Source organism: Pyxicephalus adspersus, chromosome 2, assembly GCF_032062135.1.
Source record: "Pyxicephalus adspersus chromosome 2, UCB_Pads_2.0, whole genome shotgun sequence".
In the NCBI taxonomy this organism is placed as follows: domain Eukaryota; kingdom Metazoa; phylum Chordata; class Amphibia; order Anura; family Pyxicephalidae; genus Pyxicephalus; species Pyxicephalus adspersus.
Window position 1 is genome coordinate 160,234,878 of NC_092859.1, and position 27,821 is coordinate 160,262,698.

General features: G+C 41.6%; 2 protein-coding genes and 1 long non-coding RNA gene across 4 annotated transcripts in view; 2 read left to right on the forward strand and 1 right to left on the reverse strand.

The window, feature by feature from the left end:
• LOC140324814 (calcium/calmodulin-dependent protein kinase type II subunit beta-like) overlaps positions 1-16,380 on the forward strand; it is a gene marked incomplete in the record, with an annotated part of 87,135 nt that extends 70,755 nt beyond the window's left edge. The window contains 7 exon segments of the mRNA XM_072402934.1: positions 2,404-2,452; positions 5,425-5,553; positions 6,738-6,857; positions 8,241-8,316; positions 9,015-9,109; positions 12,946-13,180; positions 14,409-16,380. Coding sequence (XP_072259035.1) covers positions 2,404-2,452; positions 5,425-5,553; positions 6,738-6,857; positions 8,241-8,316; positions 9,015-9,109; positions 12,946-13,178 — 702 coding nt within the window.
• On the reverse strand, positions 1,867-21,111 carry LOC140324815 (uncharacterized). Of its 2 annotated transcripts, none has more exons than XR_011919575.1 (3): positions 20,929-21,111; positions 20,685-20,798; positions 1,867-2,085 (listed from the first exon to the last, which is right to left on the reverse strand). It is a non-coding gene; the product is annotated as an uncharacterized lncRNA (long non-coding RNA). The 2 variants fall into 2 exon arrangements; XR_011919576.1 differs by lacking the exon at positions 1,867-2,085 and adding an exon at positions 8,584-9,481.
• A 2,224-nt stretch (positions 21,112-23,335) lies between these two features.
• Positions 23,336-27,821, forward strand: part of MRPS24 (mitochondrial ribosomal protein S24) — a 6,831-nt gene continuing 2,345 nt past the window's right edge. The window contains exons 1-3 of the mRNA XM_072402935.1: positions 23,336-23,454; positions 25,012-25,092; positions 25,917-26,028. Coding sequence (XP_072259036.1) covers positions 23,428-23,454; positions 25,012-25,092; positions 25,917-26,028 — 220 coding nt within the window. The 5' untranslated portion in view covers positions 23,336-23,427. The remainder of the gene's footprint in view (positions 23,455-25,011; positions 25,093-25,916; positions 26,029-27,821) is intronic.

The window sequence follows — 27,821 nt, forward strand, 5'->3', positions numbered from 1 at the left end:
CCTAACTGTGTAATAAGCTGCACCACTGAATTCTTCTTGAATAATGTATGTGCATATTGTTCTGTTTCTTTAGGATACAATAGATAGTATTCTGTAATCCTAGGTCCTGTGCATCCTATTCAATATAAATATACTTTACCAGGGTTGATCTATTAAAGTCCTGTACAGATGTCAGATGACTTCGCTGGAAGCGATCCTTTATGATCATTTCCAGTGACAGGTGGATGAAGGATTGCTGTACACACACACCATTCAGTGGGAGGAAGACAAATGAGCAACAACCTGCTGTGCTTTCCTGCATACAAGTGTACAGTGTTCATTCCTGTCATTCATCAATCAGCCCTAGCGATTGATAAAAGACATCGGTGGACCTCAATACATATGACAGATTTTCACCGTAGTTGAGCATGACAGTTCATCTCTGATGATAATTATCTGGCATGTGTATGTAGCCTAAGACCAGCTGGGAAATACAGATCCTTGACAAACATTGGTATAATATCCAGTATGCTCAACCTGCAAATTTTTTCTTAGACTTTTCAAAACACTGTTACCAGATGATACGAGACTAGTGCTGCCAAAAGTAATATCATTTTGGCATAAGCAATATATCTTTGCTTGCCAATTTTTTGTATCGTATTTTTATGTTATTGAGATCTAGAGAATTGTAGGACATTGGTGGAAATTGGCATCCGCAATCAGATTAAATGTTGCGCTTCCATTTCGATGTTCCATACCATCACTACTATTGTCTTCCGATTAATCATTTTTGTCCTACTGACCAGCAAAAAAGAACCCATTACAACAGATTTAGAACCAGGTTTTCATAGGTTCCCTTTGATGGTTAGCAGGGATTAGGTACTGGGCAACTCAATATTGTATTGTCAGATTAGCAGGGACAAATACCGGTACTAGAGAACTCATTATGTAACATATTTACTACATACTAGGGAATTCTGTATTGTAATACATGCTCAGTAAGGCTAAGCACTGGGAACCCAGAACTGTGTTGATGTGTTAGCAGGACCAAATACTGGATGACTTGATATTGTACTGAATAGATAGTAGAGTAGTATTGAGGAACCCAGTATTGTTTGGTGGTTATTGAATGGTTAATACAAGGATACTAAATATTGTATTGTATGGTTAGTATAGCTGGGAATTTTATTAAATTGTTCGTAGAGCTGGGTACTGGGGAACTCAGTATTGTTCTGAATGGATGGTAGGGCTAGGTACTGTGGAATTCAGTATTGTTCTGTATAGATAGTAGGGCTAGGTACTGGGGAACTCTGTATTGTTCTATATGGCTGGTACGGATAGGAACTGGAGGAACTCTGTATTGTTCTATATGGATGGTAGGGCTAGGTACTGGAGGAACTCGGTATTGTTCTATATGGATGGTAGTTCTATATGGATGGTACGGATAGGAACTGGAGGAACTCAGTATTGTTCTATATGGATGGTACGGATAGGAACTGGAGGAACTCAGTATTGTTCTGTATGGATGGTAGGGCTAGGTGCTGGGGAACTTGGCATTGTTCTGTATGGGTAGTTGTGTATTGGGAATTGTATTGAATGGTATGTATTGATGCACACTTTCTACTTTGTACCTTCTTAAATAGCTGTAAATAAATTCAGCTGATGTTTCTTTTTCCTTTATTCCAACAAACTAGCCTGTTTCTTAACATTCTCATCAGGCTGTCTGTTATCGGCATAGTTTAAACCTTTGGAATATTTATGTGCTTTTTTTTTGTTTTTCTGTTGGGGGGGTTGTCTCTTGTTGCCAATGCAAGGTAATATTCCCTGCTTTTTGAAAGTAGTCAGCTGAGTGCTAAATTGGACTGACTGTTTACTAAACTCTGCATCAATGTGTCCAAACCTTTAGATTTATTTTGGAAGACAGCTCCGATAAAAACATTTTGGGAGTAGGTAAGGTGAGGTAGGTTGAATCACTTGCAGGTTTCTATACCTTTCAGAGATGATAGTGAGATTTTATGGAAGCCTTTCATATCTTCCCATAAGCCGAATGCTAACATTTCAATCTTGCACTGCTGGTCTACAAATTTTTTTCCCTCTTTATTTATTCTGAAAAACAAAAGAATTAGAGATGCTTAGTGCTATAATTTACTTTAATGGAAGAACTGTTTGAGAGATCCTGAAATTTCTGGGATTTCTTGTCACTTGTCTCTGATTGTGCTATCAGCAAGTAAATCAATTCACAAAACATTGTCAAAGTTTGTGCTGAGGATAGGAAGCCATAGTCTATCAAGTTTGGTTTGTATTACAACTCAGGAATTATTGGTCTTTAGGTCTAACATATGTGTTAAGGTGCTAGTTTTGGAAGTATCTGTCAATAACCATGGTCTCTCTTTTCTTTTGCCACCATTTGCTTGTTTCACGCAGGAGTCCTCAGACAGTACACATACAAACCCAGAGGATGAAGAAATGAAAGGTATTGTAGCTCTAGCCACATAAATCGTTCCCCATCTTACTACCATTAAATGAAGTAAGTCTTTCATGTATCCATCTGGTCAGCTTTAATCTTATTCCCTCTACATCCTCTATACGTATACCTGATTCATGACTATTTTTACCTTTGAACTAACAAACCCATACACCTTGATTTTGCTTTCTCTTCATGTGTCTGTGGTTTCTCATCTTAGGGTATATCCTTGTGTTGTTTTGTGGCTTGTCCAACATGTTTTCTTTAATCAAATCTGCATTAACATTATTTTACGGTTTTATTTTATGGGATTCAAACTGCTGATTCAAAATGGTACTGTAATTAAATTTTAAGTTATACATCCACCAACATACAGGGAAAAGGTAAATACGGGTAGAGAACCTGGAGATATCGGTAGTTGTAGTGATGTGAGATCATGCAGGCTCAAACTGACCACTGAAACTTCTTCCCACAAACATGCATGTTCCTTTATTCTAAATGCGCATGTTTTGATCCGTCAAGGAAAAGCAATAATGTTAGATGTTCCTTAATCGTGATATTCCCAGTAAAGATGAGAGGGATTGGCTGGGAAAGTTGATTATCTATTTGAGGCTTATGGTTATTTTAGCAAGTGTTCGGACAAACATAATATATAGATTATTGGATAATTAAACACCTATATATTATGTTGGCTTTTGCATATTTGTTTTATGAGGTGGTGGAAACCCCTCTCTAGGTATGGGAGACAGAAGTGAATTCAGAAGCATGCGAACTAGTTAACAGTAACAAGGTAGAAGATTAGGTATTGTGGAAAACATAGGATATAGAATGCTGGCTTACACCTGACAATAATTGTTTTGCTGGAAATGACAAGATATAACTATGAAATACTCAGAGCTGTCTTCATAACAGCCAGTCAGTGTATCAACAACATCATGGAGTTCAGTGGGAGCAACAGTCGACTAACAGGATCAGGGGGTGCTACAGAGATGTAAACCTCACATAGTGGCAAAGAAAGCAGTATGATGCTCATAATAATAGGAACACACAAAACAAATTTAAAACAGTTCAGGTTTAACACAGATGGAGGAGCAATAGTGGACAACTGCAGAGATATTGGCTGATGACCAGGATAAGCCTAGAGAAGCAAAATACAATGTGGTCCAAACAATTCACTGGAGCAGTCGAAGGCACGGCCAGACAGAAATGAAAGTTGCATACACTACTATGCAGAACATTAGCAGCTTAGACTAAGCTGCTGGCTAAGTACAGACTATAAAGTCTAATAAACCTTTCCTAATTAGGGTAAAGGTGTGCACTGCAGGGACATGAGGTGTAGTGCTAAATAATGGCCAGCAGATGGCAAAAGCTGCTTTTTATTCAGTAATAAGGACATATAAGGAGGACACTACAATCATTTGTGATTTGTGTGTGTTTCAAAAGTAACAGCTGCTGATTATTGCTGATTATAGTCATGCAATTCTTTAAATACCTTTACCATAATGAGAGACAATATATTATGAAAACCCTGAGAACTGAGTAAAATACAGAAGAGCGCAATAGGAAAAGAAGAATAAGCACAGGGAACTATTCCATTGCTGATGACAATAAGCGTGCTGATAGGAGATGAACTCTAATTTACTGTCCAGGTACAGAATGGGAGTATTGGTCCCATATTGGCCTGAGACCAAAAAAGTGGTCTGAATGATGCTGGTTATTATTTTAACCTAGGAATCTGAGGATGTCTTGTGTAATTTCAAAAGACAATGGTGGACAGCTCTGATTTGAAGTCAAAACTTCCAATTCCAAAACTCAATATTCCATTTAAAGTCTAGTGACACTTCTGTTTTGTACCTTGAAAAGTGGGAAACTAATTAGGGGGGAAATTGGTTTAACATATACAGGTAATGTTCTCATCTCATGAAATTCTGCTGATTCCATTTAAACTGCCAAATATTCACTTTATATTAATCAGGGCAAATTACCAAATCATTTCAGTGACAAACTCTTTACTCTTATCTCAATAACATTAAAATGGCCTGTGCTGTCTGCCTTTGGGTTGACATCAGTCTGACATCATTTTGGGATATTTCTGAAATAGTTTAGTAATCATTGACAGGTGCATTTCACCTGCAGCTCCTTCTGACATGCTTCAGTTTTTTTTTTATTCCCACTTTCTTAGCACTGCAAAACCCATTTGGAGTGAGCAAAGGGCCATCAGTACCCCTGAAAGAATATAATTCTTCATAAAGCAAAACTTGAATTTAGTTTATGTGACAGTGCTACCACAAAGCTGGAGAATTCAAAGTGCAAGCTTGTCAGTTCCCTAATAAACTTTATGGGTGCTTTCTGCCATTCTACTTTCCAGTTCATTTGATGGATTCTATTACTAACAAACAGAATCATGCTGCCCTGGCGCAGTAACTGTTCTATAATAAAGTGCTGCAAGCAGACTGTGTAAGCAATGGAAATGTAAGATACTGAGGAGATATTAAAAATCATTTATATCATAATATAATCAGGACTATCAGTACCAAGGTTGTTTATTCCCGTAGTACAGCTCTGGGCATCTCTACTGTCTGCCTTATACTGTAAGTCTTTTCCTCCTTCCTTGTAGGAGCACTGATAAAAGGAAGAATCAGGCTGGCTTTCTGATACTCAATACTATAAAAGAATATATATACATACACACAATGTAGCAAAAGGAACAATACCACTTTCCACAGAGGAAAGCATGAGTATTTTTTACTGGGATAACCATTTTCACTCAGCAGGAGGGTATATTGGATGTCCAGTGTGTGTGATTTTTATTTTATGAAATATGTTATGTTGTCTTGCAGTTTTTTATTGTCCCAATTTCTTCTACAAATTCTGCATGTTCAATTCATAACATTTCTGCTCTTTTTTGCTCCATTTTCCTCTCTTCATAATCAACTTCCTTTCTCTGGCTTTACCTCCTCTTTTCTCCCTGTTCTCTCTAGTGCTGAAGTTCTCAGACATTTTAAGCTCAGTGAGGAGGGGTTCGGGGGCCCTGGAAGCTGAGGGACCTCAAGCAGCGGTCGCTCAGCAGCCCCTCTCCCCATCCTTTCCCCATTCACCTCTTGCACAGCGTAAGTAATAGGAATGGGACACAGAAACCCCTTAAACCTATATGCATGGATGGCCCAGTGAAGAAATCTATTTCTTATTTATTAGAATCAGGAAAATGGGATGCTGCACTTGTTTTTTTTTTGAATAAATGTAATTTCTAAATGATGTGTAAAATATATTAAGTTAACACTAAGATAAAAAGTTCATAGTTAAAATAGAAATGTTTTGATCCCAGATGCCTATATATGTAATTACAGGAGTAGTATATTTAGATTAGTCCCTTGTGTATCTGTCAGTTTTGTATGTGTGGGGGGTGGTTGGCTTTACCCCTACTTGCTCTTTGGGGGGTTGGAGACTGGCATTGTCCTTGGCTGTTTGTGATGAGATGTTGTTTGTGTTTGTCACTCACATTGCTACTGTGTCTGCTCTTTCTGTGTTGATATCTGTCTTCTTTTTTTCCCCCTTTTTTTCCCCTAACTTGGTTGCTTCCTCTCCGTTCCCTTCTTCCCATCCTTTATATTTGCTATGGCCCTTCCACCTTCTCTTTACTATTCTTCTTGGGTTTCCGAATCAATTTCTTCTTTTTTTCTGTCCTTTTGATGCGATCTATTGGTCCTTTGCTTCTGTCTTACTTTTATCCTCTGTGTTTCCATTATAACTATTTCTGTTTTGTTCACATCATCTTCTTCATCTTTTTTGTTTTTGCCTTTGTTTTTCTTTTATTGTACTACAATCTTGGGTATCTCCTATTCTTTATTTTTTAATGTTTATCATGCTACTTCATTGTGTTCTTATATTTTTTTTGTTCGGCTTGGCATCTGTGACTGTATTTCATGGTATCTTCCTTTTACCTTCATTTCTGCTTATGGTTTTTGCCTTTTTACATTTGCTTCTATTTTTGCTGGTACGTTTCCTCTTTCTCTGTCTCTGTCCTTATTACTGTCCTCTTTTCTATCACTATCTTGTTCTGCTATGCCTGTTTATGCTTCTCTGCTTCTTGTCTTGTTAAAACTTTTCTGCTTCTCTGTCGCTTGTCCTAATAACTCTGTCTCCTCTGTTCTGTCTCTGCTGTTCTGTCTCCTGTTCTGTCTCCTCTGTTCTGTCTCTGCTGTTCTGTCTCTGTTCTCGTCCTACTTCTTCTGTTTCTCTCTGTCTCTTGTCTCTATTTCTTCCCCTGGTTCCCGTCTCTTTGTCCCCCTCCCAGCTGCTAGATTCACAGATATATTTAACACAGTCAGACGAGGCTCAGAAGCAGAGGGGGTGCAGTATTCCAACACGCAGCATCGGCTCTCCCAGCCCCACCTAAACTCTCCGTTTGTACAGCGTAAGTAGAACTAGCGCATACAAACGCATCTGACATGGGCTCACTCTCCTACTTGTTCCTTTTAAGACCATCCTTTCTGACTCTTCACCGCATTGTTCATTCTTCTAACAACTCTCCTCTCTTAATAACGCTTCTCACCAGTGTGTTTATCCTCTCATCAATATTTCATCTTTTACATAAAATGTTCTTCCATACAACAACCTTTTTTCTCCAGTTAAATGTGTATAGCATATTCTTTTACATCCATTATACTCATCGCATTATTACTTTCACCATGACATTCTGTACCTTCCTATCCATTGCATGCTGCTCTTTCCGAGCTTCCACCTTCCCAGCACACCAGCCCTCAGCTTTCTGTATTTTTCTTTCCTCTATCCAGGTGTTTTCCTGTATTGCAGTTTATTCCTTATTCAGAATAGCATTGATTCACTCTTCACATTCTCTCTATGGATACATGTGAAGTTCCCTGTGTTGAAAAAAGTGTCATGTTCACACCAATTTCCTTTTTTTTTTTTTTTTTTTTTTTTTTTTTTAATGGATGTTTGTTTCCATAGATTTAGGAACTTTAACTGTGTTGTCATCCGAATTGTCACTATATTTTGCTACGTTGATAGCAATTGATGTCTCTAAACCAAAGCCAATACTAGGAGCCTTGCTTTCACCATATTTCTTCTATTCTCTTTTTGGCCATTCATTCAACAATGGTTTAATATTCTGTTGTTAAGCTTTCCCCTATTGCCATCCTCCAATAAGCTGGTGATCCATAGGGATATATTTAATGACTAGCCATCAGAAACCTAAAGTCAAGTGTATTCCTAGAATATGCATAAGAATATACACAGAATATATATTTGTATTAATCTAATTTCTCCTTTTTTTTCTAGTGTATTTTCCAATCACCCTCTTGCCCGAAGACCTTTTTAGTTCTTTGCATACAAGGAATCCTGTGTCATATTTTGCCAGATATAACACAATGGTGTATATGTGTATTTAGCTATTTTCTGCTTTTACAGTCCATAAAATTCCAAAGTATCTCTGTAAAATGAAGAATTATCTTTTCTCTGACATGTTGTAGTCACCTCATTAGTTTTCTTTTTTGGCAAAAGTTCGTAAAGCAATCTAAGCAGTTGTTAATAATGAAAAATAACAATAATATCAATAATGAAAATCTATGTGTGAGATATATCACCTATATCCCTGCAGTTGTGTACATCTTTTACAATAAAGAAAGGCACATTTTTTGTTTAGTGTGTCTTTGATACTGTATGTACCATCAATATCTCATCTCAGATTGTTTCTCCAGACATTCACCAGGCCGCCTTTCATTCAGGTGTTTCTGAATCTCTTCTATTGCTTAGTTTAACCAATAACTTTGTTTTCCAGCTCGGAAACAGGAGATCATTAAGATTACAGAGCAGCTGATTGAGGCAGTAAATAATGGAGACTTCGAGGCATATGCGTGAGTTGTTGCGCTCTATCACTTACATATAATGCAGTCATGAATAATAGAGGGCTGGGGATGCAGCAGAAAATTTAAAGTAGTTAATCTGCATTATTGTGCATCGTATCATAATTATGTTAGGTTTCCTGACCATAACACAAGATACTTTTCTTAGTTTATTGGGATGCACAGGAGAGTAATGAACTGTATAGCACAAAGCAATTTCCTGCCACCTCCTATGATAGCTTACAAATGACAGAAACCCTATACACTGGAAATGTAAATGCATGTTACAAAAATGTTTATTATTAGTTCTATTTGACTGGTTCCAGCGTGCGCATGGGAGGAATCAGAAAGCATTGCATGGGAACATCTATAGCACCTCATGTTGGCTCATTGTGTATAAGCAGTGATCACATTATTTTTTGGTCCAGGTACTTTGACATTTTAATAATTTGAGTATGAAGAGAAATAAAGGACCAGCAATGTAGCCCAGTTTGATTGTAAGAAGAGTATTTGCCCTTCTGGGGTATTTTATTGGATGTCAGAAAAAAAGGTATAGGATATTGTAAGAAAAGTTCAAATGGTAATTTAATAATAAATTTGAATACTTTAAACTAAAGGAAAAAGCAGCAAAGGAACTGACTGGATAATAATAATGATAAAAAAAAAACTGCATATTTATTTTTAACAAAATCCATTTTTTTTTTCCCTAGGAAAATTTGTGACCCTGGATTGACCACGTTTGAACCAGAAGCTCTGGGTAACCTTGTTGAGGGGATAGATTTTCACCGATTTTACTTCGAGAACTGTAAGGAGACAATGCAGGGAGATGTCACAATGATGTCACTTTCTTTACCAATAGCAAATATTTCTTTTTTGGGTGGGGGTGGCTGCAAATGTACAAAAGGAAAGAAAGGCTTCTGTATACTAAACTGCACTGTCTTTTTACAAAAGTCACAAAGGGAATCATGATTTTGTGATTGGAAACTAGAAGAATTTGTATTGGTCAAGATGGATAATAATGTGGGGTTATAATGTTCAGGTCTAGATGTATTGGGGTATTTATTGGGCTAAGAATTGAATCTGGTGCGTTTAAAAAAAAAAAGTTTAAAATGGACACTTTCTTTTTAAATTACCATGTGATATTCCTTTCTCTTCTCCTGATCAATTCATCTTTGATCTGAAACAAAAAACAATGAATCGAACTAAAAACTAGGTTATTTTCAATCCATATTTGACTGCAGTGTCAATCAAACAATAATTAGTTATCTCTGTACTTTGTTCATTACAAATACAGCAGGGAGTGCTCCATAACAAGCAATATCCAATAAGTGTTTACACAATTAGGATAACAGTGTGTTGTTAGTGTACACTGTGCGGAGTTCTCCTATCACACCTTTACATTTCTGTTATGAACAATAATAGCTTGTCATAACTAACATGTACTGGTTATCTGCCTTCACAGCTTTCTAGGAACTTTCTCATCATTCCTAGAATCATTTTTGAGAACAGAACAAAGAGAAAAGAAAAGAATACCTTGCGTGAGAAGGGTTGAATAGTATTACCATTTTCCAACTAATATCCCACATTACTTTATTACAATATTTGCAGTATTCAGACCGAACATGAATCTATTCTATGGCAGAATGTCTGTACAGATTGTATGTTTTGTCTCCATCATTAGACTCCAGGAAACCTGGCATATGTAATATTTCTCCTCTCATGTACTAAACCTGATGTACACACACATCTAGAGCCTTTTCATCCATTGCATTGGGCTTGCAGTTAGGAAACTGTTAGAAAGTTTGTTGTAGGCAAATTATCCAAAATGAAACGTGGTCAAATGATAAGTGGCCACACTAACTTACCTTCCAAAAAAATCTGCAGAACCTTTTGGATTACCTAATTATCTAATTATAACACTGGCCAACAATCATTTCCTTGCCAAACAGATTAAAGTCATTTCAGGATATGTTAGATGCACAGATTCCACATATGGTATTGGTTTTGCTAAATTGGCTCTAGTTTTTGAAATAATGACCTCAATAATAACCTCATAGAAAACTAATGAAACATGAAAATTCAGCAAAATTAAACTAGAAATGCCTACGTATACAAAATAAAGTTTTTGAAATACCTAAGAGTCCATATATTCTATATTCAGTATATTTACAGAACTAGCCATAAAGAAGTCATTGATAAGCTGAGTTTGTATGATTTATACTGATAGGACGGCTCCAGCAGTAGTCTGCCATCATGTGTCTCTCCCATCTGATACCTTTCTTCCATCACCTTTATATCTTGATGGATCCTCTCCCCTTGTTCCTCACTGATATCACCAAGGTTTTCTGGAAATGTTTGCATATGGAGATAGTGTACCTTTATACTCATAGTAGCACACACATTTATAAAGTTTAGGAGGAAGTTTTGTACCAGTTCTTCATAATTTTGTGCTTTATGGTTCCCCAAGAAGTTCCTGACAACCATGACATAGCTGTGCCAGGCAGAAGCTTCAGTATCAGTCATGTAACTTGTGAAATTTGAATCATTTATCAGTTTCTGGGCTCCATCAAAGATTCCTGCTTTTATATTTCACTACTCAATCCAGGAAGAATCTAGAAAATGTATTTGCAGCAATCACCGTCCTTGTTCAGAGCTCTAACAAATTGCTTCATTAATCCCAACTTTATGTGTAGTGGGGGGAGAATGATTTATTGTCAGCCATTGGCTCCATGTCGCTGCACCTTTTTCATGTTTTCCCTTGGAGGCCATGTCACTTTCTTCCAGTGATCCCGCTTTCCTCTTCTATCCCACAAGCAGATGAAACATGGGGACTTTGTGTATTCAATGTGTCCAAGTAGGAGATTCACCATTTTTAAATTAACAGATGTTGATTTATGTCTGGGAGATTTGGATATTTAAACTAAACTCTAAAACAGCCCCACTTCAACCCTTCCCTCTTCCATTGGTGGACCATTGATGTTCGCGATAGCAGACCATTCTGATATTTTCATATTCTTCTTTAAGTTTTGTTGAGTGACAATTGGAATTGATGCATAGCAGTTGGCATTATGCAGTAAGACAGATTTCATACTTGGAGTGGAACTGTCTATGAAAAGCGGCCAGTCTTCTGCTCGGTATTCTGGTCCTCCCATATGGGCTAGTAGTCCAGGGATGTTACAACACAAAGTCTCCATCTTCACTGAGATATGGTCGGAGTGTCACCTCTCTTGTCCTATAAATCGTTATTTTATCTTCCGCTCTCAGTTTTTTTCTTTTAGCCCGGATGATAAAAGTTCAGATTCTTGTTTTGACAGACTTAGGTCACGTATTAAATCATTGAGCTCTTCTTGGGAGAACTGCTGGTTTGATGAAACACATTCACTTCCAATTCACTGCTAACTCCTGGATTACACTCCCTGTATATCCTCCATGTCGGATACAGGAATATCAGGGACTGAACACTGCTATGGCAACATCAGCACCATGCGGCACAGGTCGCTGATTCCATATCACCGTACTCCCACTTGTGTTTCTTGTAACGATTCTTTTATATTCCCAGCACACAAATAACAATCATTATGATGATTTCTGGGCTCTCCCCATACCATAGGTACACCAAATTTCACACTTTTCAGTTTTCTAATTTTCCACTGACGTAGACACTACACAAGTTTTTCATACCATATGTGGTACCTCATACCTTATCTTGGTCCCCCAGTTTAATACCAAAATATACAAGATATGCTTGTTTCACAAATTCTGTAATGTTTCTTCCCTGATTTTGCTGAGAATATTCACCACAAATGTAGCAAAATACATTAGGGTCATTCAAACAACTTCTTGAAGAACTCATATTTCTGTAAAAAATAGAATATGTGAATAAAAAGAAGACAAATGAAAGTTTCATGAAAATAATCCACATTATATAAAATGAAAACATGGGTGTAAATAAAGATTGATAATAATATGCTGTGTAACATTTGTTGTTGGTAAAATCATCAATTCCAATTCCTGTATCACAAGAACTAGAGCCAATTCAATTAAACTGATGTCATTTCTGGATTGAGCAGACCTGACATACACTAAATATATTGAAAAATCCATGGCAAGTGAAAACATTTTTTGATGTTGAGCTGTGTAATCTGTACGTTTTACTAATAAACATTTAGTTCCAGGGCCTATTTACATATATGTGAACAACATGTGATAACATGCATGTTACCGAGGCAGCATGGTAACATGCATCCCATTCATAATAGCACCCTAATGCATTTCTAGCACGCTGTTCTGCATACTTGACAGCAATGTCCATTTTTTGAACCACTATGCTGTGGATAGCAGCCTCTTTAAGTGAATGAAGAACAGTGCACCACAGTTCATTGATGTAATGGGCTTTCAAAAAAAAAATCAAAATTTAAATTATGACCACAAACATTCAATGTATGGGAACTAAAAGATTATTTTACAATTTCATAATAACAGGTATGCTCAGATTACCTGAGTATGTGTGGTAATATCTATAAAACCATTATCAAACATCTTGTGTTATACAAAGATGGATTTGTTTCCATTTTGCTTTTTGGTGTTGAGTTTTATTAAGCTTTTGTTTTTAAACAAAATATTTTTTTTTTGTGTGTTTAGTGCTGTCAAAGAACAACAAGCCAATCCACACGACCATCTTGAATCCTCACGTCCATGTGGTTGGAGAGGATGCTGCCTGTATCGCCTACATACGCCTGACACAATACATCGATACACAGGGTCGACCTCGTACCAGCCAGTCTGAAGAGACCCGTGTTTGGCATCGCCGTGAGGGCAAGTGGCAAAATGTCCACTTCCACTGCTCAGGGGCCCCCGTGGCACCCCTTCAGTGACAGTAAGATAATGCACATATTCCTTTTCCTGGTATTATTATTGTTAACTTGTATTTACATAGCACCAACATATTACACACTGCTCCATAGTTGTTTCAGTATAAACTAAGTTCTTATCCTGATACGTAAACCTTGCTAAGAGGTAGACGGAGGAGGCTAGTGTCCACATTCACCTGCCTAAAGTGCATTCGCAGCGTCAGCTTTGGTTGCCAGAGAAACCTGACAATTCCAGCTTTCTTTGCGTGTGCCGAGAATGAATGAACTCCCGGCATTTCACACCTGCATGGGTGTTACATCATCCCAGCACAGCCAATCAAGATGGCTGAAGATGCATGCAGGAAGAAAGGAAGATGGCGGAGTCCTGACATGTAACGCAAATAGTTAAGATAATACCCAGGAATTTATCTGCAGTGTACAGGCAGCGAGGTAGTTTGGAGAGGTACATAAACCTTTTTAAAGTGGGAGCACTTTAACTGTAGTATTACCATTTTTTTTAAAGAGTAAATGGAAAACTAAAGTTACCGGTACTTCTCACGCTGCAACAATGATAGTCCCACCTCATTCACTGATGTACCTTCTCTCCTTGGACAATACCAGAGCACCTTGTTATTTGTAAAAGACCGATGATCAGCAAAGTAAAGGAGGGTGCAACCATATTTGTATGATTTTAGGGTCAGGTAATGATTTAAAGGTCACTTTTAGTTACAAATTGATATAAAATATTGAAACTGGAGTTGTTCTTTACTAATGCATCAAGAAATCGCACAGTGCTGTACAATAAATAGGCACTGAAGATTACAAGCTGCATGCATAACAAGGTGTGACACAAGAAGAGAAATGGTTACAAGAGGTGGGGGAGCCCAGAATACAACAGGCAGGAAATGGGAATGGTGGCTAAAAAGTGATTGGAAGAAGATGGAAAGGCAGCTCTAATATAGTCTTGGAGCCATGGAAGGAAAGAGGTCATAGGCAGGGAATCCATTGATAAGTCATTGGAAGAGTGGAGAGGGTGGCTAGGAATGTATTAATGTATTCAGTTAGAAATGGGAAAAGCCTACTAGATCTACCTACTACCCTACTCTCTATGGCAGTGTATGACTTCGTGAAACTTTAAAAGGGACTATGTCTTTAACATTCAGTTAGTTTATCCACCTTGTATTTTAATGTGTGATATAACAGCTTTGTTCAGGCTTAACTGTTGACCATAGACCATATTTTTCTTTTACACAGCGTCCAGTAATGCCCTCCTGGCTTCACCAGAAAAGAGGAAGTGCCAGAGACTTTTGGCTCCGCCGCTCACAGAGTTCCAGCGGCGAGGAAAAGCACGTGACCGCATGCTTGTGCCGTTCCCTCTCATCCCTCCTCCCCCTCAACCCCTCCAAATCCAGACTCTTCTATTCTTGTGGCCCTCAATCCCCACCATGTGCACACACATCCCAGACATCCACTGCCTGGACTCATGAAATGTTTGCAAGAGGACAAGAAAATGTTGTAGGAAAAAGCCTCCTATGTATGTTTCCCTTCTGAACTAAGCATTCCTACCCCTCCCCAGCTGGGGTAGGCATAGCTCCAACCTATATGACCCCTCCTTTCCTACAGGGGTTAGTGCATCCATTGACTTGTTGCAGAGAGAAAAAAATGACCTTCAGCCTTCTTCCCTCTGGTCTTTTTGGCTTTATTTGGGGGGTTGTGGAGGGGTGGAGGGATCGTCTGATATCTCGAGGGGCTGGGGGGAGAGAACTGTAACCTTCCCGTGGAGCTGTTCCTTCCCGTGTGTTTGCGCGTCCAACGTGAAATGAGTCGTCCAAACAGAACAAAGAGAAAACAAAAAAGGTACTAAAAAAACACAGAAAAAAATTTTAAAAGACATAAAAGAAAAAAAAAAATATATTTTGTTTTTTTTTTCCGCAAAGCAGTTCTCCCAGGGGCCCCCACTGCTACCTGCTTCTGTTTTATTTTGCTTTAGGAATGCAAAAATAATATATATATATTGAGAAAATAAAATATATATATATATATAAATATATAAAAGAAATGACCCAACTCCAACAAACCCATACCCTGTAAATAATGGTCTTATCCATTGTCTGCAGTGGGAGAGCCAGTCCCAAAGCATGGCCGGCGCATTTTATGGAGTGTGCTTAATGTCTGTCATTTCTCAGCGAGTACGATTCTCCTCTGACATGTGGGGTCTGCACACAGGATCCATGACACCACTTGGATCATCTGAGGTTGGATAAATCACAGGGATTACAATGTTCTTACAGATTTCCTTTGAAGTAGCTTGGGTTTTCATTCAGTGGCCCTCAAGGAGATGATGTTTTACTGAATTCTAGTTACTATTGAGATAACCATTATTTTGTAGTCTGACATTTTTTGCAGAAGGTTTATAGGATTTTCTGTGTTTGTAGGGCGGCAATGTATGATCCAAGAAAAAATATGGGTCCGGTGTAAAGGACTGAATCTTCCAGGATACACGGGTTTCCTTTAAAGTGGATCTGCTTCACTGTGGAGGTAGCTATTTTGTGATGAGCCATCTTTCAGACGAATGCAGTATACTGAATATAATTCACTAGGATCTAGTGTCAATATTTCTACATTGGATGAGCTTTGGCTTCTGCCCAGAAAATGGCTACTTTCACTGTGTTGACATGACTGATCCTCTTTGAATATGCTGGAAAGAAAAAGCAGCAACCAAAATCTTCAGGGATTGAGGGGACGCAGAAATCCAATTATCGCTATTGTGCCTGATTTTATTGCCAGGACAGATACTTCTGCGCATCCCCAATAGAATAGGCAAGAGGTGTATGCGAAACACTCCTTCCCCAAATGCCAATTTTACACAAGTTTACAGGGTTCAGAGCAGTGACCCCAAGGGAGAGGAGAGGCGAATCTCCGGCCTGACTTGTTTTCATTTGTTGCTGTTTAATTTTCTGCATGCCCTTTAAACAGAAATCCTATAAATACATATATATACATAAATCTATATATAAGAGAAACAAGAGGACAGCTTGTTCGTTTCTGAATGCCAGTGGGGTTCTTTTGCTGCTGTCTTCCTTTATATTTCTGTTTTCTCGTCTCTTTCTCACTATTTTTTTCTGAGCCTTGTAAGTGTCAAAACAAGAGGATAAAAGACAAACCGAAAAAGATGTTCCTCTTGATTTGTTTCAGATTATTGCAAATTAAAAAGAAAACCATAATATGTCTGGTCTGGTCTATGCTTACAAACTTTCTCTTCATGTGCACTTCAAACTCCTCAATAAACTTCAATGACTAAAATTAAGGAACTATTTGTGTTACCCGAAGCAACCTATAAACCCCTAAAAACTAGGGACAATGTATACAGAAAACACAAGGCTACATAAAGTTTTCATCTTATTGGTCTTCATGCCTTTAATTAAAGACATGTAATGCAAAAAGTGCAGTAAGCAACTGCATCCAAGCAGATCTTACATTTACACCCATACAATGATTGTTCATTGGGTTATCATTTTTTTGCATGGAGCTTCAAATTTGTTTTTGAAGTATACAGTAAACCAAGAAATAGGAAGAAGTCTTCTCACTACCTACAGCCTGCTGATTGGCCAGTAAAAGAGCTTGAGACCCATGAGTTTGTCGTTCTACTCACTCTTCTCACTTTTCATATCAGCATGTCGCTTGACAGCACATGTGCTTACACCACACTTAATTGGAAAAGAGAGGCAGGACTGGGAACCAGACAGTGACTGCAAGAGGTCAGTACTATATTACATTTAAATTGGCTTAGGCCTAAACCAGTTGCATTTAAAAAGATAGGATTAGGATTATTATTAAATGCCGATATAATTTATTTTTGTCTTTATATCTGCCTATTTTTCCTATACACAGCTACTGTCAGTAGAGACCTGATCCTGCCTCCCCTTTCACCATTGCAGCAACCTGCTGCACATTTCTCCTATTGAACACTGAATAGTGAGATTGGAATGCTCACAAGATGATCACTTTAACTTAACACTGGAATTTTGCTGTCAGCTGGCGATTGCAACCCTCATGTTGGCCAGAAACTGCAGCTGATGGCCCTGTGCTATTTTATAAAGGCAACTTAATGGGTAAAATGTTTTCTGTTTTACAATATTCAATATATATTTATTCATTTTGTATACATTCACTGTGATTCCCAGTATTATTATATAGCTGTATTATGTGGAACCAGGTCCCCATCAAATTTGCGTTTTAGAAATTTAAACAAAAATAGAACATAGAACTGTAAAATTTGTAAAAGATCCCGAATACCAGGATCACTGAAGGTCAAATAAAAGCCTAAAAACATATTAAAACAACATTCCAGTATTTTCTAAATACAGTATGTTTACACCCAAGGTATCCTCACTGCCTCTGAGGTCTTCTGACACGCAGGCACACAATATACACAAACATAGATGGCCAACATCACAGGGCTAGCAAAAAGAATCAATGGCTTATTATGGACTGGCCTAATTGAAGCCCCAAGTTAAATCACACAGAAATGTTAAGGATTTGTTAGAAACAGACAATTCATGAAAGGAAACACAAACATGTTGAAGCATGTTGAATAAGTTTACAATGGAGAACAGTCAAACATTTCAGAGGTGATATCAAAAATGGTGGACACTTTTTTAAAAGAAACAATTTAGATTAAATTTATTCTTGGATAAGCCAAATTTTAGCCAAAGGTTCATGTTAAAGTGTTCACAGTGCCCAAAGAGAACCCAGTAAAAAAAAAAACGGGAAGAACATACAAACTCCATGCAGTTAATGTCCTGGCTAACGTGAGCCACTAAGCTGCGCTTTAAGGACCCAACTTGTACAGGTCACTTAAAAATGCCTAATTCCAATTGTGGGCTGATAAAACACATTTTAGGGGATGTAATGCTGTAAACTCCAGCCATTTTCCTTATGCTGGACTACTCAGGCCCTCCCACTCTCCCATCTAATAGACTGTACTTTTTCTGTAGTTCTGGGAGGGGTAATTATTCTCCTTTACATAACAGGCAGTGTACACAGGACTCAGCCCTGTAAAACTCCATAGGAGGCTTCCGGAGTGCCCAGGAGGTATTACAAGTCCACCCATAACTCAGGTTTTGGTGGCTGAACACATAATGTATGCTTTATGGAGACAAATAAACTTCATAGATTTTTGAAGTAACTGTCACATACAGGAATCACAATTAGTTGGAAAAGAATTTGTGCAGTCAGTGGGAGCTCGGTATAATACGAGGAGGTGCCGAGAAGTTCCTGGCTTTGCCCAGAAAGCAGAGAGCCAGAGTTATGAAATAACACATTTATTCCACATATTCCCCTCTGATGCACTTGGTACAGCGTAGTTGCAGCTTTTCTAGATCATTCAAATACTTTGGTTTTGGCTGCAAACCAGCTTGCAGCTTTGACGTCAGAAATGTCCTCAAAACGTTGCCCCTTCAGGTGTTTCTTCAAATTTGGGAACAGATAATAGTCCAAAAGGGGGAGGAGGTGAGTAGGGGGGATTGTGGGATGGTGGACCAATTGTAAACCCAGGGTGTTCAATTTGGCAGCCACAGCGTTGGTAGTGTGCACAGGTGGATTGTCCTGCAAAAAAAGGATCCCTTTGGTCAACTTTCCATGGCGTTTTGTCTTAATTGCCCCCTTCAACTGGTCTAGGAGGTTAGCATATTACTGTCCGGTGATACTAGAGCCCTGAGGTAGGTAGTCCACCAACATAAAAGCCCGATTCACGCTCCAAATTGTGCGCGACCTGTTTTTTAGCGCTTTGGCGGATAGGCAGGTGCAAGGCCGGTTGGCGCCAGGACCGGGGCTATGCGTTCTTACATACGTCGCTTAGCGCTGGTAGCACACGCACCTCGCTTAGTACGGGTAGGTCTAGCAATGCTAAAACCAAAACCGAGCTTCAAAATGGGCCAAAACTGCTTTGGATGCTTCAACTCCTTCCTTCTTCTGACTACTGTTTGTTTGCGCATGTCTAGGATAGTGGTGATAACAAACCCAACAACCTCCCGCAAAATGTCAAGTATCTGGGCTATCTTTTTTGCCGATATTCGCCGGTTCTCAATAATCAGCTCATGGACATCGCAGGTTGCCGGGTAAGTTGAGGTTGGGGGGCGCGCACTGCGGGGCTCATCTTCAACAATGAAATGCCCTGTCTTGAAACGAGATATCCAGGTTATGACAGTGCTGTAGGAAGGACACTTCTCCCCCAGTGTTTGTGACATCTCAGTGTGAATGTCCTTTGCTAACTTTCCCTGGGGGAACAAAAACTTAATGACAGCCTGTAACTCCAACGACGTGAAACTTGCTTGTGCCTCGGCCATCACAGCTTCTCACTAAAAGAAAAAACAGTTTTAGGAATCCCAAAGACCTGATATTTGCACAGTTACATACTAAGATATTAGGCTGTCATATCCCCCCACACTCATTTTTTCATTTCATCTAGAAGGGGGCAAAGCCAGGAACTTCTCAGCACCTCCTCGTAGTTGGAGGAGGGTGGAAGAGCCATCTGGGTTGGGGCCCAGAGTCAAAGGAACTAGTGAGTTTTTAACAGTGCATCTTGCAAGTGGTGATGGACTGTGAACGTAGTCAGGACCAAGAAAGAATCGGTACACTTACAGGAAGCAGGGTCAGAGGAGCACATGGGGTCACAGGAAATCACAGGAGTCTCAGGAGAACAAGGGTCACTAGGGTAAAATTTACAGCAGCAGCAGGGGACTTGACCTAGCACTAGATTCCAGGAGTGATAAGCATGACAGTAACACAATTTTTTAAAAACCAAGTGCAAAATTCATACTTAAGAATAAGTTCAGTAACTTCAGTTAGATGAAAGACATAGGGAAATTATGAAACACACCTGCTTCTTCCAACAGTGACAATTTTAGCCAAAACAGACGCTTTCACCTAAACTTTGGGTTTGTTCAGATTTCCGGTAAAAAACCTCAGGCATTACAGCTCGTGGACACCTTCTATACACAGCAGACATTTGCAACTACCTGCACAGGTGTTTTTTAATTTTTATAAAAACTTTTTAAGGAATTAGGAACATGCCTGGACCCCGGCCCAGTCAGCTACTGGACCCCAAGAACTTGAAAACTGTTAAATATCTGACCCCAACTATATAGTGTCCAAGATCTAAGAACAGTGTTCTCCCCGACCCCTTTTAGCTGGGTGCACCACCAAGCACTTTTCAGTAACCACCCAGCTGTTTCTGGGTGGTTACTGATTACTGGGCTACCACCCACCTACAATTTCTTCCCACCCAGCTTAAAAAAAATTCTGAGTTGAGCACTGTAAGAAGATTTACCACCCTATCCAGCAGGCCGACCAATCAGATGTCAGGGTGGGTGTTGCAGACTAATTTCAGCAGGCATGCTTTAATTTACCCAAAATCAGCATGGTCAGTGGTGACATGGAATTGAGGGTAAGTCTTACATCCTAACGAGCATGACACGTAGCAAACAATGAATTTGCTTACAAGGACATGACTATTCATTGCAGCTTTACCTTTAGGCTGGTGAAGATCTTTAGTCTTCATGTTCAGGATGCTAACAAAGCTTTCCCTGGAAGACATGCTAGGCTGGTAAAGGCCTTCTATATGATATTTCCACATGATGAAACCTGTACCATGAAAACAAATATATTAATATGCATGTGCTAAAATACCTGTTAAGGATAATGTTCTGCAAACACTCCTCCCGCCACTTCCCCACCAATCACTTTTAATGTCCTAATCTGGCCATTTACTAACCCAAATCCTTTGCCACTTTATAGCCCAGGTCCTCTGTAGAGTAGGGGGGTCCTTCTATGGGTGCCAACATTGCTGCATGGGTGATGTGGACCCTTCTTACTGGCTGTCCTGCGGCTTGATGCCCCCACAAGGAGAGGACCAGGTAATCCAAGCAAAGGCTGCTGTGCTAGATCACTCGCCTCCAATCCTGGAAGGAATAATAATTGTAGAGAATAATTCAGAAACAGTAATTCTTGGTCCCTTAACAAATCTTTGCAAAAAAACAAATGATGTCTTTTAGGGGCTCAAAGGGTCCATTTATCATGGCAGCATAGTGACCGCTATTAAAAGAAATGGCGGATAATTTATGGGAAGTTTAATTTTGCCCTAAGATGGGTTTAGCATGCAGTATAGAGAACCTTGTAAACAATGGGAAGGTACCAACCATGCAAACTAAGCATGCTTTTATTTAATTACATTAAATTCAGGCTATCAATGGAAAGCCAATAGGTTGAGGCTATGACAGCGATTTCACTTTCTCACAGCTACTGCAAAATGCTTTGTGAGCACAGACTCCCTGCAGATTGCTGTGGGTAGAGATCCAAAATGTTAACAGGCTAGGTTTTTTCACACAAAGTATTAGCTAATGCATCAGGTTGAACCATGTACTCCTACAAATCTACCCCTGATTGGGCACTTCTGGCTGATTTAAATGTTTGTTTAGTTTTTTTAAGTTAAGAATTTATATACAAATTTTAGGCAGGTGACATGCGATGACATGAGCAAGCACAGAAGCAGTGCCATGAATCTTCACCCCTATATTGCTATAGTAAACTGAGGCCCCATTGCTGAATTCTACTGAAAATACTTGTTGCCTGGTTGTCATAGCGATTCGCCAGGTTTAGTTTCCATGGCTGTTTGTGTTACCACAAGGGAATATTCTTCTTCAGTTCCCATAATGTTGTCACAACAGGACTCACTGTATGTATTGTATGGGAACTATTGGAAAAATGACAACTACCCCACACGATACCAATTTAAGATATGGACCTCCTCATTGGGCTACCACCCACTTCCCAGGAAGGGCCCCGGGGTATTATGTTATTGTTGTCAGCAGCTTCTCCCGCCCGACCCTTCTATAACTCCAACTTCCTGTCGCCTCCTCCAATCCCCTCCGACATTTACTTTACTAAAATCCCTTACCCTTCTGTCCAAACCCCTTCCCATCCCTGCTTTAGAAGAACAAACGTATAATAAGAGGGGGAGGAGGCCAGGGATGGGGCTGAAATTTGGGGGGAAGGGCGGGGATGGGGATGGAATTTGGGGGGGAGGCCGGGGATGGGGCTGAAATTTGGGGGGGAAGGGCGGGGATGGGGATGTAATTTGGGGAGGAGGCCGGTGATGGGGCTGAAATTTGGGGGGGAGGGCGGGGATGGGGATGAAATTTGGGGGGAAGGGCGGGGATGGAATTTGGGGGGGAAGGGCGGGGATGGGGCTGAAATTTGGGGAGGAGGCCGGGGATGGGGATGAAATTGGGGGGGAAGGGCGGGGATGGGGATGAAATTTGGGGAGGAGGCCGGGGATGGGGATGAAATTTGGGGGGAAGGGCGGGGATGGAATTTGGGGGGGAAGGGCGGGGATGGGGCTGAAATTTGGGGAGGAGGCCGGAGATGGGGCTGAAATTTGGGGAGGATGCCGGGGATGGGGATGGAATTTGGGGAAGAGGCCGGGAATGGGTCTAAAATTTGGGGAGGAGTACGGAGATGGGGATGAAATTTGGGGAGGATGCCGGGGATGGAATTTGGGGAGGAGTCCGAAGATGGAATTTGGGGAGGAGGCCGGGGATGGGGTTGAAATTTGGGGAGGAGTCCAGAGGTGGGGCTGAAATTTGGGGAGGAGGCCGGGGATACAGATGAAATTTGAGGAAGAGTCCGGAGATGGGGATGAAATTTGGGGGGGAGGGCGGGGATGGCGTTGGGGTAGGAAGGGTAAGGAGAAATGTAAAATTTCGGTTATATTGGGGGTGCTGAGAGAGAAATAAGATCACCTGGAGTTACGGTCAGATTGACCGGTTTGCTGGTTTGGTCACCATGACAGACTGTGAGGGGAAACCCAACCCAGACAGCAATTATTCCAAATCTACTCAGAATAATAAAATCCTGACAGGAATTACACTTTAATATTGGCCCTTTGTACCCCCAGCAGTCTGTGAATGACCAAGCCGAGATTCATATCTCAGAATTCACCATACAGCTCTATACATATTCACACTTGACGTAACGAGCGGTATTCCATCCTCCTGAATGACGCAATTTACCTCAGATTGGTTTTCGCGCCCTACGATCTCCTTCTACGTCACACCGGCCGCTCTTTACCGCCCCCACCGGCCACTCCTATACTTGCAGACGAGACAGCGCCGGCAGGACGCCGTTATTTTCCACCCTGTAGGTGTCGCTGTCATTTGTCATCCAAGGTCATTGTTACGGCTGCGCTCCCCGCCACTCGCTGGTATCCTGAAAGATGGCGGCGCCCGTGTACCGGCTGCAGGTGAGGGGAGACATTGGGGTTACGTTATACCCCCGGGGTGCTCCGTGAACAATATAACCGCTGCTGTATAATTAAATATTGTTGTGTGATGGTACTGAGGTGTAATAAGAGAACCGGTCATGACAAGAATACAAATTTCAATTACACCAAAAATGTCATAAGGGGGGCGGGTCAGATCACCTGTCCGGTTTTATCCCCACATTGACCTGGGGCCGCTCTGTACCTTTCCCGGGGCCCTGGATTGACCTGGGGCCGATCTGTATCTTTACCGGGGACCCACATTGACCTGGGGCTGCTCTGTATCTTTACTGGGGCCCCGCATTGACCTGGGGCCACTCTGTAACTCTCCCAGGCCCCGCATTAACCTGGGACCACACTGTGTCCTTCCTGGCATTGACCTGGGGCCATTCTGTAACTTTCCGGGGGCCCCAAATTGACCTTGGCCCCCCCAGTTTCTTACCTAGGCCCCCTCTGTATCTTTCCTGGGGCCATTTTATTTTTCCTGGGGCCATTTTATTTTTCCTGGGGCCCCGCATGGACCTAGGGCCGCTCTGTGTCATTCCCGGGGCCCCACATTAACCTGGGTTGTTCTGTATCTTTCCAGGAGCCCGGCATTGACCTGGGACTGCTCTATCATTTTTGGGGCCCGGCATTGACCTGGGGCCACTCTGTATCTTGCCCTGGGCCCCGCATTGACCTGGGCTCGGCTCTGTATCTTTCCCGGGGCCCTGAATTGACCTGGGGCCCCCTGTATCTTCCCCTGGGCCCGGCATTGACCTGGGGCCGCTCTAACATTTTAACACTGCTATGACCTGGGGCTCCCTGTATCTTTCTCGGGGCCCCGCATTGACCTGGGGCTCCCTGTATCTTTCTGACCTGGGGCTCCCTGTATCTTTCTCGGGGCCCCGCATTGACCTGGGGCTCCCTGTATCTTTCCTGGGGCCCCGCATTGGCCTGGGGCCCCCCTGTATCTTTCCCAGAGCCCCGCATTGACCTAGGGCCGTTCTGTATCTTTCCTGGGGCCCCGCATTGTCTAGGCCTGGGGCCCGGCATTGACCTGGGCTGCTCTGTATCTTTCCCGGGGCCCGGCATTGACCTGGGCTGCTCTGTATCGTTCCCTGGGCCCGGCATTGACCTGGGGCCACTGTCACTTTCCCGAAGCCCCGCATTGACCTGGGGCCACTGTCACTTTCCCAGAGCCCCCCATTAACCTGGGGGCCGCTCTGTATCTTTCTTAGGGGCAAGCATTGACCTGCGGCCGCTCTTTATCTTTCCGGGAGCCCCGCATTGACCTGGGGCCCTTCTGTATCTTTCTCCAGGCCCAGAATTGACATGGGGCCATTCTGTATTATTCCCGGGGCCCAGCACTGACCTTGGGCCGCTCTGTATCATTCCTGGGGCCCAACACTGTCCTGGGGCCCCCCTGTATATTTCCCGGTGCCCGGCATTGACCTGGTGGCCCCCTGTATTTTTCCCGGGGTCCACATATCATGGCACAGCATTGTGGGGTTTATCCCTCTTCATCTCTCCTCTTTATTTCGCATTTCTGTTTTTCAGGTTCTGCAGAACACTTTGGACCTCTTTCTGCCCAGATTTTGTCCCAGCCGAGCCATTCACACCTCTTCTGTGTGCCTGAAGGTAAGTGGCCCCATAGACCCCAGATAAGGAACCGTATTCCACCCATGTGACTCCAATCTGTAAATTTCATTGGCTCCGCTGAATAGTTTCCAATCCTGGTGTGTGTGTGATTTGGGCCCCATGGGATCTTCACCTGTAATATTCACATGGTCTGCGTGCCATGGGGTGAATGTTGCTTTAATGTGAAGCAAATGGGGAAGAATTTTACTGTACCAGATACAACCGATTCACTCGTACATTACACCCCCTACAGGTGAATGGGTCACATTGATCATCTAGTTACCCCCTTACAAGGGGTAGGATATATTATGTACACCCCCTATAAATACACCGATCACCCCGTACATTACACCCCCTACAGGTGAAGGGACAATATTGATAATCTGCTTACAGTGACCCCTGACGGGGGGGGGTATCAGTCAGGCAGTGAGCGGTCCTTGAAGCTTATGTTGTATAAATGAACAAATATTGGGATCTGAGTGACTCTAGCACGGGGGCAAATTGTGATGGCCGGACAATGAGTGAGAGCCCCTCCAGTATGGCTGGTCTTGTGGGGGGTCCCGGGTATGCAGGGGTTGGTACCACCGAACGTGCACCATGGGCAGAGGAGGTGATGAGGCCATTGGTGCCCGTAGTTTGGTGACATTTGTATGATGGTGGCCCTGATTGCCGTGTGTAGCACATTGCACGCTTACATTCTCTGCATCCACTTCTCTTTGTCTGCCCTATAGGGGAAGCTTGGGAATCTATTGGCTATGTTTTATGGTCAGGTGGGTTGGATCGTCCAATCATATCGTATTATTAATGTATGTATCTTCTCCTAGAACAAGGCAGCGCGTGTGCGTGTGGGTAAAGGAGACAAACCTGTGACCTATGAAGAGGCCCATCCTCCGCATTTTATCGCCCACAGGAAGGGCTGGCTGTCCCAACACACAAGTGAGCAATGTTCAGTATTCTGCCTGAACTCTGTATGCTAACCTGAGGTGCAGATCATAAATCATAAGGACAACACTTTGTTACAATAGCTGGGGATCAAACTGCAAAATGACACACATGGCTCTGTGCTTACTTCTCTGGCTGCAGTAATGTATTATTATTACACAGTATTTATATAGCACTGACATATTACACAGCGCTGTACAAAGTCCGTAGTCATGTGACTAGCTGTCCCTCACTGGAGCCTACAATCTATTGTCCCCCCATATGTCATTATTACAGTCTAAGGCCAAAATGTTGGGAAGCCAATTATCCTCACTGCATGTTTTCTTTGTAATGTGGGAGGAAACGCACACAGACACAGGGAGAACGTACAATCTCCATGCAGATAGTGTCCAGGGCGGAGTGCTAACCACTGAGCCACTGTGCTGTAAGGACCCAAATCAGCACCTTGCAGTCCTCCCATAGCAGAGCTCAGACTGGGGAGGGTGAAAACATTCACTGATAGAGCTTAGAGTGGCAGGTGAGCTAATCAGTCTTCTGCTTCTCATTTCACTGTCTGTGACCTGTAAGTGTTACTGAACTGCAGCAGAAAAACCAGGGCTGTGCTCTATGTTGGAGCTGGGTGAATGTCGGGGCTGAATGGAAAGAAAAATGAATCCTTTGGCAGGTAGAACTACTAAAGATAATGGAGTTTCACTCGGGTCCAAGAAGAAGCCAAATCTTTATAAGAATACAGTATTTTCCCCAGGGTGGGAAGAAGCTGTAGGCGGGTGGTGGCTCCTGTATTGTGACCCAACTCATCCGTAGCCACCCAAAAACAGCCGGGTGCTAACAGAAAGGTGCCGGGCGGTGCCCCCAGCTGAGAGGGGCCGGGGAGATCACTGGAACACAATGTGGAGACACCAAGAAGAAGATTTTGTTTGGGCAGAATGGGATTTCTGAAATACAGGAAATCGTTTTCACTTTCATATGATGGGGGGCTGACAACCTTCAGAAGGGCCATAGCTTCACCACTCAGATAATCTGTTAGACCCCGGGGCCCCTAAATGTCAGAAAACTTGCTGGCTGCCAAGAAGAGAATTCCCACCAAAATGTCTGCAAAGCCTCACAAGGACCAATCGGTGTAACAGAGATCCCATCTTTGTCCTTCTAATAAACGGCAGTTATAGAAATGTGCAGACATTGCCCTGATTTATTAACGTTCTCCAAGGCTGGAGAGAATAGTGTTTCATCAGTGAACCTGGGTGATCCAGCAAACCTGGATTGAATCTGGTCCAGGATTGAAAACTATTGCTAACAATAAGAATAGTGAGTTCAACCAAGGAAAGCGACCCAATTCAAAGAGCGTTGTTCTCAAAGTGCCCAGCCTGAAATGATCCGTAGAACTAATAGAAAAAGAAGGAAAGGTCAGGCTTTTATAGGGCAAACGTTTTTCTTAACAGAAAATTTAATTTAATTATTAATTCCGTACACTAAGCAAAGTCCTCCTGTGCTAACACGGGTTCACCGTTCTAGAGATTATGGAGTGCTCAAAACCCATTAAACAAAATATGATAGCAACCTAATCTTGTTTCCCTACCCGACGCGTTTCGCCCCATAGGGCTTCACCAGGGGATTGGGGGACCTTAAATTGTGACAATATATAATGCAATCAGAGGTAAAAGGCTAATACAGTAATCAATATATTAATATGTAAATGGCTTACGTGGTAAGATTGCTGACCGGATAGAACAGACGCCTGATAACGGCTCAGGGATACGGTAAAGGTGTGAAGCTAATACTATATAGTA